Source organism: Ceratotherium simum, chromosome 35, assembly GCF_057802395.1.
Source record: "Ceratotherium simum simum isolate JZ-2026a chromosome 35, ASM5780239v1, whole genome shotgun sequence".
In the NCBI taxonomy this organism is placed as follows: domain Eukaryota; kingdom Metazoa; phylum Chordata; class Mammalia; order Perissodactyla; family Rhinocerotidae; genus Ceratotherium; species Ceratotherium simum.
The window spans coordinates 7,975,601-7,988,646 of NC_141934.1; the positions used below are offsets into that span (position 1 = coordinate 7,975,601).

General features: G+C 42.1%; 1 protein-coding gene across 4 annotated transcripts in view; it reads right to left on the reverse strand.

Annotated features, from left to right (window-relative positions):
* Positions 1-1,413: 1,413 nt before the first annotated feature.
* The window catches only part of OSBP2 (oxysterol binding protein 2), a 190,709-nt gene continuing 179,076 nt past the window's right edge, over positions 1,414-13,046 (reverse strand). For all 4 annotated transcript variants that reach the window (XM_087423957.1, XM_004429773.3, XM_087423956.1 and 1 more), the window contains 2 exons: positions 3,052-3,278; positions 1,414-2,934 (listed from right to left, as the gene is read on the reverse strand). In XM_087423957.1, coding sequence (XP_087280083.1) covers positions 2,792-2,934; positions 3,052-3,278 — 370 coding nt within the window. In that variant the 3' untranslated portion in view covers positions 1,414-2,791. The remainder of the gene's footprint in view (positions 2,935-3,051; positions 3,279-13,046) is intronic.

A 13,046-nucleotide genomic window follows, 5' to 3' on the forward strand; every position in this document is an offset into this window, starting at 1 on the left:
GTCCACTGGAGGTGGGGAAGACAGAGAGTCAAGAAATGGTTAAAATACACGGCATGACAGATGGTGCCTGAGTGCAGTGGAGAAAAAGGCAGCCATTTGGTGGTAGCTTTGTAGTGTGTTTGGGTATCTGCAGGTCAAGTCCACATTGTTTCCTGCCCCCTGCCCCATTCTTCTTTTTAAGAATTGCCTTAGCTATTTTTTGTGTAATTACTCTCCCATTGAATTTCACAATCAGCTCAAGTTTTTGAAAAATATTGGTAGGATTTTGATTTGGATCATGTTGAATTGTAGATTTGGGACGAACCCACATAACAGAGTTTGCCCATCTGTGAAGATGGTGTTTTTCCTTTTAACTCAGGTCTTCTCTCTCATTCACTGAAGTTTTACAGTTTTATCGATAAAGGTCCTTTGCATCTTTTTGTCAGATGTATTCTGAGGCGCCTTCTGGCCTATGTCGCAGAACCTTTTTTTCTTTTACATTTTCTATTCAGTGATGGCTGGTGGATAGACCACCAAGTGTAGGCTTATCTTGTGTCATGCTGGTCAGAGCAGTCTTTCTGAAGTGTCCATCTCATGTCACTCCCTGTTCAGAGCTCTGCCTGGCTCCACTCCAGGCTCTTCCATCCCTCACTCTGCCTCAGCGTACTGGCCTTGTAACCACTGGGCTTTGCCCACACAGCCCATCCTCTCCCCCGGCAGAACCCCTCCTCAGTTGCCCCCCTGGGTCAGGTCCGCCTGGGGTTGCCTCACCCCCCGCTTTCTATCTAGTCAGAGGTGCCCCTCCAGCTCTTCTGTGGGGACTCACCAGTGCCTGCCTCCCCACAGATAGGAAAGCAAGGCACTGGGAAGGAAGGAGTTGTACAGGGCCAGCCTTGGATCCCATGGTGCTGGGATGTCAGGGTGGATGGTCAGAGCCCGGCTTCGATGCCCCTGTGGTACCCTGCCCCAACCATCCTCTCACCTGGAAGTGCTGGCAGTGGGAGGAGGACCCAGTAGGCCAGACCAGCTGTTCTTGGCCAGGTCCTGGGAGCTGGTGATCCTAGCTGCTTGGCACCCTGGGGCAACACAAGCAGCCCAGGTCACCATTGTCAAGCAACCTTGGAACTCACCAGGGTGGGTGTTCCCTCGTGGAGGGTGGTGGGTGCCTTGGCTTGGCCCCAGACACACCCAGGCAAAGCTGTGACCCCCTCCCCTAGGTGCTATCTCAGCCATCTGCAGCCTTCCTGGCCCAGACCCTGTCCCACCAGGCCTTCCAGCCCCACCCCCATCCAGACTAACCTCCCAATGCCTGCCTGGTGCTGAGCAGAATAAAGCCTCAGGCGCCTCCCCCATGCCACCTTGTGGGCTGTCATCTGTCCTCCTGCGTCAGCCCTGCTCCACCCAGTCACAGACACACTCCGGGACAGGGCCATGGAAAACTCCAAATCTAAGGTTTTTTATTACCCGTCAGAGGTGCTCGCTCACAAACAGTGTTGAGAAGAGGTACATTCCGCAGCTCTGCCACAGGCCTGGGGGGGCCACCTTGCCCACCCTGACTCTTGAGTGGGCACCCTAAGGCATTTCACACATTGATGTTTTCACTTTTGTTTTTTTATAAAAACAAAACCAGTCCTGTGTAGAAAGAAAAACCCTGTGATGAATTTTCAGGACCAAACTGAAGTGCGGTGGGTTGGAGTGGGGGTTCTGAGAGGCTGGGACAGTGGTCACAATGGCCCAGTCCCCCCACCATTGGCAGAAGCCATTAGAAGGTGGTCCGAGGAGAGGGCAGGACGCAGCTGACAGGAGGGCCAAACTCAGACAGGAGTGGCCTGTCTTCATCATTTTTTCACTTCCACATACCATAGAAATTTAAGCAAAATAGCTATTTTATATATATTTATATATCATATATATAAATCAGGCAAGTAAAGAGTTCAGGGGGCGCTGAGACAGGGCACCCCAGTGGTGCCTGAGGGGGAGGTGGGATGCTGGGTGTCTAGTGCCCGGGCACCAGCCCAGGCTGAGCTGAGGGTTTGTTCTTATTGCTGATTAGGGGCCTGGTTCTGGGGTGGGGAGCACCTGCAGGCCCTGCCCCCCAGCCCTTCCTGGCCTCTTTCTGCACGGCCAAGACTAGAAAAGGGGCTGTTGCCCTCCAATCCACCGGCCCGGTGGGAGGGGCTGCAGCCCCAGAGCTGACTTGTGCTCTCCTGGGCTGGGAAGCCCCTCCAGTTCCCTTCTCTATGGGCTCCTGGGCTCCTGGGGTCCGCCCTGCTCTGTTGAGCTACAAAATGCTCCCGACTCAAAGGGGTCTTCCTGATGTCTTAAAAAGAAGGGGCTCTTGCCAGGACACTTTGTGGCAAGAAAGCACACTTAGAAAGTTGTCTGCTAAGTGCCGTACTAAAAATATTTACTAAACGTCTTGGCTGGAAAGAAATGGAGATCGTTTTTCTAAAAAAGTCAAAATCGGCTCCCTAGGAGGGGCCAATTCCTCCCTCGGGGCTGGTGACTGGGGCGGCCCAGGGTCGGGCCAGCCTGCCTGAGTTGTGGTGACTGGGAGCTGGGGTCCCATTGGGGCCCAAGTGCACAAAGAAGGGGTGCGGGGGACCCAGGGCACCTGGGGCTGGAGAGAACCCGGGTCAGCACGTCCTCCTTCCAAGGTGGGAGCCCCAGAAAAGTGATAGAAAAATAAAAGAGGCGTTAAGGGAGTTAAGGGAAAGGGCGGGGTAGGGGGGGGGCGGTGAGCACTAAATCGAGCGCATTAAAGAACAGGTGGCCCGGGCCTTGCGGGCGCCTGTATTTGCGGGGGTGGCGCTCAGAAGATGTTGGGACACACGTGCCAGTCCTGCCGCTCCTTGGCCTCCCAGTAGCCGCCCTTGTACACGCAGGCCGTCTCCCCGGTCAGCGGGTCCAGCCTCTTCTCGAACCACAGCGGCATGTACACGTCGGCCTCCTTCTCTGCTGGGCGAGCACGGCGGGCGGGTGGGCGGCCAGCCTCCCCCCACGGCCCCCAGACCCCACTCCCCGTCCCCGGGAGACCGCCGCCCCCTGGGCCCCCTCCCCGCCCGGCCTCACCGTCCTCGGAGCCGCAGCGCCGCGAGCAGGCCTCCAGCCGCCGGCGCCGCGACCCGCGCTGCTTCTCCTCCAGCCGCTGCTTCTCCGTGTTGGCCTCGTCCCAGTGCCCCTTCTCCATCAGCCGCTGGTCGGGCCGCAGGCGGCTGTCGGTGGGCGCCACGCCCTCCTCGTGCTCGTTGAGGGTCAGGGCCAGCTCCGAGAAGTAGTACATGTTCTCGGCGTTCTCCCTGCGGCGGGCCCGCGGCGTGAGCCGTCCCCGCCGGTCCCCGGGCCGCCCCTCTCCACCCGCCCGGCCCTCGCCCGGCCCTCGCCCGGCCCTCGCCCGGCCCTCGCCCGGCCCTCGCCCGGCCCTCGCCCGGCCCGCGAACCCAGCTGGCTGCGTCCGACTCCCTCTCTCCTCCCCGCACCTCGCACACTCGCCCCACCGACCTGCGTCTGTCTTGCTGCGTTATACTTTCCTGGGAATTTGCCCATTTCGTCCAATTTCTCAAATTTCTCAGCGTAAAGTTGTTTCATAATATCCTCATTATTACTGCTTTAATGTCTGTAACATAGCAACGTCCCTTTTTGCATCTGTGATATTGGTTCTGTGGCTTCTCTCCATTCTGACAGTCATGTCCGGGGCTGGTCCGTTTTCTTCGTTGGTTGAGGCTGAAACTTCGTTGATCTTATTTTAGGGTTTTCTGCTTTATTGATTTTGCTTTTATACCCTTCCTTCTACTTGATTGGAGTTTATTTTGCTGTTCTTTTCCTAACTTCTTGAGATGGATGCTTGGCTCATGATTTTTCAGTGTGTCTTCTTTTCTAATGTGTGCATTGTAAGGTTGACATTTCTCTCCAAGGACTGCCTTAGCTGAATCCCAGCGTTTCTGGCATGTATTACTCTCGTTATCACGCAGTTATATTTCCTAATTTCCATTACATCTTCTTTGATCTATGAATTCGTTGGAAGAATATTTCTTGTTTATAAACACAGGGGAGTTTTCTAGTCATCTTTATTTCTAGCATAATTGCCTTGGCATCAGACAGTATACTTGGTATCATTTTAGTTCTTTGAAATTTGCTTTCTGCCCAGCATGTGGTCAGCTCTTGCAAATGTCCCATGTGTAATTGAAGAGAACATTTCCTACAGTTGTTCAGTGCGGTGTTCTACAAATGTCCAGTAGGTTCTATTGTTCAAACTTATTCTCTTGACTTTTTTGCTTCTGCTATCCATTACTAAGAGAGGTATGTTAAAATTTCCCACTTTGGTTGTAAATGAATCCATTTCTTCTTATATTTCTACCAGCCTTTACTGTATATATTTGGGGCTATGTTATTAGGTTGCAGGGAGCATTCAGATGTAAACTCATCTCCTGGTGGACTGAACCTTTATCATTACGTCCCTCTAACCTGCAGTCTTACTTTTTGTTTTAAAGTCTTTTTTGCAATATTAATCTTGCTACAGCAGCTTTTGTTTAGTATTTCTGTGGGCATATCTTTTTCCATCCTTTTACTCCAGTCTGTCTTTATTTTCTTATTTAGATGTAGCTCTTGTAAACCACATATAGTTAGATTTCTAAAACTTGTCTGCAATCTTACACCTCTAATGGGAGCTCTTAATGTAATGAGTGATGTGTTGGATTTAAATCTACTATCTTGTTTGTTTTTTCTTTTTGTTCTGCTCCTTTTTTGGACCTCAGGTGCACGGTTTTGGATTCATCATAATCCTTGGTACATGACAGCCTCTCTGGATTGGTCCTTGCATGGCCTGCTTTTATTAATGCATCCTTGCCTCCCTAAACAGAAGGTAGAATCCTGACAACCCCACATCCAACCGTATGGAAAACTCACCAATCCGTCGCCTTCTCAAGTAGCCATCAGCAAGACTCTGGGTTCATCAGTCCCCTGCTTTCCTTTTAATATAATTTTATTGCATCTTTAAGTAGTCTTCAGTGTGCATGTGTATGCATATAGATATATTTTACATAGTTGTTTTTAACTGTATACAAAGAATATTATGAGCCAGCCCTGATGGCCTAGTCAAGTTCAGTGCTCTCACCGCTTCGGTGGCCTGGGTTTGCTTCCTGGGCACGAAACCATACCACTTGTCTATCAGTAGCCATGCTGTGGCGGCAGCTCACATAGAAGAACTAGAAGGACTTAGAACCAGAATATACACCTATGTACTGGGGCTTCGGGGAGGGAAAAAAAGAGGAAGATTGGCAACAGATGTTAGCTCAGAGAGAATCTTTCCCAGCAAAAACAAAACAAAAACAAAAACATCCCTTCTTTAAAAAAAAAAAAAAAAGAATATCATGATGTATGTAACCTTCTGGGACTCACTTTTTTAAACTTAATATTATATTGCTAAGATTTATTGCTGCATGTTGCTGTGGTTCATTTGTTCCAACTACTATATAACATTGCCTCCTGTCAATATACCACAGTTATTCATCCAATAAATTTAGGTTGTTTCCAAGTTTCTATTTTGGAGTAATCTTATACGTGTTTCCTGTTGCATGTTTGCAGGAATTTCTCTTGAGTATAGACCTAGAAGTGGAACTGCTGGGCCATAGAGCCTGTGATGTTCTTCTTTAGGAGGTAAGGCCAAACTGCTTTCCAGAGTGGTAGCACCAGTTCATACTCCCACCAGCGATGAGTAAGACAGTGTGTATCCACATCTTCTTCAACACTTGGTATCATCAGACTTTTTCATTTTTTTCAAATCGAATGAAGGTAAAATGGTATCTCATTGTAGTTTTGATTTGCATTTCCCTGATTATCAGTGTTGGTCATTTTCATATGATAACTGGCCATATATGTTTCTTCTTCTGTGAAATTCTTGTTCATGACTCTTGTACTTTTTCCATTGGATGGTTTTATTTATTGATTAGAAGTTTTGTATGATTCTTTTTTTTTTTTGTGAGGAAGATCAGCCCTGAGCTAACATCCGTGCTAATCCTCCTCTTTGTGCTGAGGAAGACCGGCTCTGAGCTAACATCTTTTTTTTCCCCAAAGCCCCAGTAGATAGTTGTATGTCATAGTTGCACATCCTTCTAGTTGCTGTATGTGGGACGTGGCCTCAGCATGGCTGGAGAAGCAGCGCGTCGGTGCGCGCCCGGGATCCAAACCTGGGCCATCAGCAGCGAAGCGTGCGCACTTAACCACTAAGCCACGGGGCCGCCCTATGATTCTTTTTTAAATTGTGGTAAAATACTCTTTGTCTTCTTGATACTAAACCTTTGTCAGGTATAAGTATTGTGATTACCTTCTCCAAGTTTACATATTGTCTTTTCACTGTCTTTAAATTGTCTTTTAATGAGTAAAATTTCTTTTAATGAACAAAAGTATTTTAATATAGTTGAATGCATCAATGCTTTTTTGTGTCTTATTTAAGATATAGTTCCTTAAGGTCTAAAAGATATTCATCTGTATTTTCTACTTAGAGTTTATCTTATTGTTTAACAGCAAGTCAAACTTAATACTTATTATAAGACCTTTATCTGGAGTCAGTCTTTTCCCATATGGATAACCATTTTCCCCAGATCCTTTTAGTGAACAGCCCCATCTTTCCACATGATCTGATATGCCACCTTTGTCATATACAGAAGATACATACATTGAAGGGCCCGTTTTGGGTTTACTATTCTATTCCACGATAGCCTCAAAATAAGTCCTGACATCTAGCAGGGCAAGTCCTCTTTTCTCTGTTCTTCTTCTTCAGAAATGTCTTGGCCCTGTATTCTCTAATAAGGGCCAATCATATCAAGTTCCATGAAAATCACTATTGGATTTTGTTTGATCTACTGACTCTTTAGATCATGACATCTTTATAATACTAAGTCTCTCTATCCAGGAACATTTTATCTTTCTCAATTTATTTAGCTCTTCTTTGGTATCTCAGTAAAGTTTTATAATTTTCTCTATAAAGGTCTTGAATATAAGATTTGTTACAAGGTCCTTGATGTTCTCTGACACAATAATTGGTATCTTCTCTTAAATTGTATTTTCTAGCTGTTTCCTTTTAGTGTGTAGAAATGCAACTGACTTTTTGCATATTAATCTTATATTGAGGCACCTAAAATGCTCTTTCTGAATCTATTGAGATCTATTAATGTGATCAATTAATTCATGGATTTTTCTAATACAAAACCATCCTTGCACACCCAGGATAAAGTCAACATGATTGAAGAATGTTACTTTTTTAGACACTGTTGGGTTGGATTTTGTGATATCTTGTTTTAGAATTTTGCTTCTGTATTCATGAGTGAAATAGGGGAGAATTTTTATCTTCCTACTGTTCTTTTAGCCTGGTTTGGTATCAGGGTTATCCTGGCCTCACAGTATTAAGACAGGAGAGTATTTCTTCTTTTTCTATGGTCTGGAAGATTTTATATAAAATTGAGATAATATATTTTTGAAAATTTGGATAATTCACTTGGGGAAATTTTTAAATTACTGCTTCAATTTCTTTAATTATTACAGGACTATTCATGCTTTTTATTTATTCTAGACTCAGTTCTTATAAGTTATATTTTTCTAAGAATTTGTCCTTCCCATCTGAACAAATCAACTTCTAGCTTTTTAAACTTATTTTTTTCTATTTGTTAATCTCTGCTCTTATTTTTAAAGTATATTTTCTTCTTTCTTTGGGTTTATATGTTAAACTTTCTCTAATTTCTTAGAATGGAAACTCAGAAAAGAAAAAGCCTCAAAATTAATGAACTTATCTACCTATTTAAGGCAATATATTTCCTTTGAAGCACTGCCTTTGTTACATCCAGTCAGTTTTGGTATCTTTTCATTATCATTCAGTTCTAGGTATTTTTAAATTTCCATTCTAATTTATTATTTTACCCATGAGTTATTTAGCAACTTAAAATTTTTTCCAAATATGTGGGGACTTTTTGTCATCTTGTACATAACTTCTAACTTAATTGTCTTATCATAGACTGTGGTCTGTGTGCTACCCTCTGTAAATTTGTTGAGGCTTTCTTTAGGGTTTAGTACCTGGTTGATTTTTGCATGCATTCCATGTATCCTTTTTTTTTTTTTTTAATTTTTTGTTTATTGCAGTAACATTGGTTTATAACATTGTAAAAATTTCAGGTGTACATCATTGTACTTCTATTTCTGCATAGATTACATCATGTTCACCACCAAAATACTAATTACAACCCATCACCACACTCATGTACCGAATTATTCCTTTCACCCTCCTCCCTCCCCTCTTCCCCTCTGGTAACCACCAATCCAATCTCTGTCCCTATGTGTTTGTTTACTGTTGTTATTATCTACTACTTAATGAAGGAAATCATACGGTATTTGACCTTCTCCCTCTGACTTATTTCACTTTGCATTATACCCTCAACGTCCATCCATGTTGTCACAAATGGCTGGATTTCATAGTTTCTTATGACTGAGTAGTATTCCATTGTGTATATATACCACATCTTCTTTATCCATTCGTCCCTTGATGGGCACTTAGGTTGCTTCCAAGTCTTGGCTATTGTGAATAACGCTGCAATGAACACAGGGGTGCATGTACCTTTACAAATTGGTGTTTTCAAGTTCTTTGGATAAATACCCAACAGTGGAATAGCTGGATCATATGGTAGTTCTAGCCTTGATTTTTTGAGGAATCTCCATACTGTTTTCCATAGTGGCTGCACCAGTTTGCACTCCCACCAGCAGTGTATGAGAGTTCCCTTCTCTCCACATCCTCTCCAACACATGTTGTTTCCTGTCTTGTTAATTATAGCCATTCTGACGGGCGTGAGCTGATATCTCATTGTAGTTTTGATTTGCATTTCCCTGACAGTTAGTGATTTTGAACATCTTTTCATGTGTCTGTTGGCCATCTGTATATCTTCTTTGGAGAAATGTCTGTTCAGGTCTTTTGGCCATTTTTTATTGGGTTGTTAGTTTTTTTGTTGTTGAGATGCATGAGTTCTTTATATATTTTGGAGATTAAGCCCTTATCAGAAGTATGGTTTGCAAATATCTTCTCCCAATTGTTAGGTTGTCTTTTCGTTTTGTTGATGGTTTCCTTTGCTGTGCAGAAGCTTTTTAGTTTGATGTAGTCCCATTTGTTTATTTTTTCTATTGTTTCTCTTGCCCGGTCAGACGTGGTGTTTGAAAAGATGTTGCTAAGACCGATGTCGAAGAGCATACTGCCTATGTTTTCTTCTAGAAGTTTCACAGTTTCAGGTCTTACATTCAAGTCTTTAATCCATTTGGAGTTAATTTTTGTGTATGGTGTAAGGTAAGGGTCTACTTTCATTTTTTTGCATATGGCTATCCAGTTTTCCCAACACCATTTGTTGAAGAGACTTTCTTTTCCCCATTGTATGTTCTTGGCTCCTTTGTCAAAGATTAGCTGTCCATAGATGTGTGGGTTTATTTCTGGGCTTTCGATTCTATTCCATTGATCTGTGTGTCTGTTTTTGTGCCAGTACCATGCTGTTTTGGTTACTATAGCTTTGTAGTATATTTTGAAATCAGGGAGTGTGATACCTCCGGCTTTGTTCTTTTTTCTCAGGATTCCTTTAGCTATTCTCGGTCTTTTGTTGTTCCATATAAATTTTCGGATTCTTTGTTCTATTTCTGTGAAAAATGTTGTTGGAACTTTGATAGGGATTGCATTGAATCTATAGATGGCTTTAGGAAGTATGGACATCTTAACTATGTTAATTCTTCCAATCCAAGAGCACGGAATATCTTTCCATTTCTTTGTGTCTTCTTCAATTTCTTTCAGAAATGTTTTATAGTTTTCGGTGTACAGATCTTTCACCTCTTTGGTTAAGTTTATTCCTAGGTATTTTATTCTTTTTGTTGTAGTTGTAAATGGGATGGTACTCTTAATTTCTCTTTCTGCTACCTCGTTGTTAGTGTACAGAAATGCAACTGATTTTTGTATGTTGATTTTGTATCCTGCAACTTTACCATATTCATTTATTACTTCTAAAAGTTTTCTGGTGGATTCTTTAGGGTTTTCTATATATAAAATCATGTCATTTGCAAATAGTGACAGTTTCACTTCTTCCTTTCCAATTTGGATCCCTTTTATTTCTTTCTTTTGCCTGATTGCTCTGGCTAGGACTTCCAGAACTATGTTAAATAGGAGTGGTGACAGTGGGCATCCTTGTCTGGTTCCTGTTCTTAGAGGGATAGCTTTCAGTTTTTCACCATTGAGGATGATATTAGCTGTGGGTTTCTCATATACGGTCTTTATTATGTTGAGGTACTTTCCTTCTATACCCATTTTATTCAGAGTTTTTATCATAAATGGATGCTGTATCTTGTCAAATGCTTTCTCTGCATCTATTGAGATGATCATGTGATTTTTATTCTTCATTTTATTAATGTGGTTGTATCACATTGATTGATTTGCGAATGTTAAACCATCCCTGCATCCCTGGAATAAATCCCACTTGATCATGGTGTATAATCTTTTTAACGTATTGTTGTATGCGATTTGCTAGTATTTTGTTGAGGATTTTTGCATCGATGTTCATCAGTGATATTGGCCTGTAATTTTCTTTTTTTGTGTTGTCCTTGTCTGGTTTTGGTATCAGGGTAATGTCAGCTTCGTAGAATGAGTTAGGGAGCTTCCCCCCCTCCTCAATTTTTTGGAAGAGTTTGAGAAGGATAGGTATTAAGTCTTCTTTGAATGTTTGGTGGAATTCACCAGGGAAGCCGTCTGGTCCTGGACTTTTATTTTTGGGGAGGTTTGTGATTACTGTTTCGATCTCCTTACTGGTGATTGGTCCATTCAAATTCTCTACTTCTTCTTGATCCAGTTTTGGAAGGTTGTATGATTCTAAGAATTTATCCATTTCTTCCAGATTGTCGAATTGGTTGGCATATAGCTTTTCATAGTATTCTCTTATAATCTTTTGTATTTCTGAGGTGTCTCTTGTAACCTCTCCTCTTTCATTTCTGATTTTACTTATTTGTGCCTTCTCTCTTTTTTTCTTGGTGAGTCTAGCTAAAGGTTTGTCAATTTTGTTGATCTTTTCAAAGAACCAGCTCTTGGTTTTATTAATTTTTCTATTGTTTTTGGTCTCTATTTCATTTATTTTTGCTCTGATTTTTATTATTTCCCTTCTTCTACTGATTTTGGGCTTTGTTTGTTCTTCTTTTTCCAGTTCCTTTAGGTGCATTGTTAGATTGTTTATTTGAGATTTTTCCTGTTTGTTGAGATAGACCTGTATCGCTATAAACTTCCCTCTTAGAACCGCTTTTGCTGTATCCCATAAATTCTGGCATGTCGTATTTTCATTTTCATTTGTCTCCAGGTATTTTTTGATTTCTTCTTTGATTTCTTCGTTAACCCAGTCGTTGTTCAGTAGCATTTTGTTTAATCTCCACGTATTTGTGGCTTTTCTGATTTTCTTCCTATAGTTGATTTCTAGTTTCATACCGTCGTGGTCAGAAAAGATGCTTGGTATTATTTCAATCTTCTTAAATTTATGGAGACTTGTTTTGTGGCCTAATATGTGATCAATCCTGGAGAATGTTCCATGTGCATTTGAAAAGAATGTGTATTCTTCGGTTTTTGGATGGAATGGTCTGTATATATCTACTAGGTCCATCTGTTCTAGTGTGTCGTTTAAGGCCAATGTTTCCTTATTGATCTTCTGTTTGGATGATCTATCCGTTGGTGTAAGTGGAGTGTTAAAGTCCCCTACTATTATTGTGTTACTGTCTATTTCTGTTTTTATGTCTGTTAATAATTGCTTTATATATTTAGGTGCACCTACATTGGGTGCGTAGATATTTACAAGTGTTATAGCCTCTTGTTGGATTGTTCCCTTGATCATTATGTAATGCCCTTCTTTGTCTCTTTTTACAGTTTTTGTTTTAAAGTCTATTTTGTCTGATATGAGTACTGCTACCCCAGCTTTCTTTTCATTGCCATTTGCGTGGAGTATCTTTTTCCATACCTTCACTTTCAGTTTGTGAGTGTCTTTAGGTCTGAAGTGTGTCTTTTGTATGCAGCATATATTTGGGTCTTGTTTTTTTATCCAGTCAGCCACCCTATGCCTTTTAATTGGAGCATTTAGTCCATTGACATTTAAAGTAGCTAAGTATGTACTTACTGCCATTTTTTAACTTTTTTTTTTCTCAGTGTTTTAGTAGTCCTTCTCTGTTCCTTTCTTCTTCTATACAGAATTGATGGTCACTTTAGTTTGACCTCTATCTGAAAGCTGTACTCTTTAACAACCCTCCTCCCTCCTTTTATGTTTTTGATATCATATCTAACCTCTTTTTTGTGCATTAGCATCCGTTACGTTCTAATCATGGAAATAGATAATTTTTCCTATTTGTGGTCTTCTCTTTTCCCCTTAAATCAGTCCCTTTAACATTTCTTGTAGCACTGGTTTCTTGGTGACAAACTCCTTTAATTTTTGCTTATCTGGGAAAATTTTGATCTCTCCTTCCATTTTGAATGATAACCTTGCTGGGTGGAGTATTCTTGGCTGTAAGTTTTTTCCTTTTAGTACTTTAAATATATCGTGCCATTCTCTTCTAGCCTGTAAGGTTTCTGCTGAGAAGTCAGCTAATAGCCTTATGGGGTTTCCTTTGTATGTAACTTGACGTTCTCTTGCGGCTTTTAGGATTCTCTCTTTATCTTTAATTCTGGACATTTTGATTATGATGTGTCTTGGTGTGGGCCTCTTTGGGTTTATCTTGTTTGGGGCTCTCTGTGCTTCCTGTACCTGGATGTCTGTTTCTTTCCTTAGGTTAGGGAAGTTTTCATCTATTATTTCTTCAAATAGATTCTCTGCCCCCTTGTCTCGCTCTTCTCCTTCCGGGACACCTATAACACGGATGTTAGTGCGCTTGATGTTGTCCCAGAGGTCCCTTAGACTGTCTTCGCTCTTTTTAATTGTTTTCTCTTTTACCTGTTCACCTTGGGTAATTTCTTCTAGTCTTTTGTCCAGCTCACAGATCCGTTCTTCTGTATCCTCTACTCTGCTTTTGAGTCCCTCTAATGAATTTTTCAT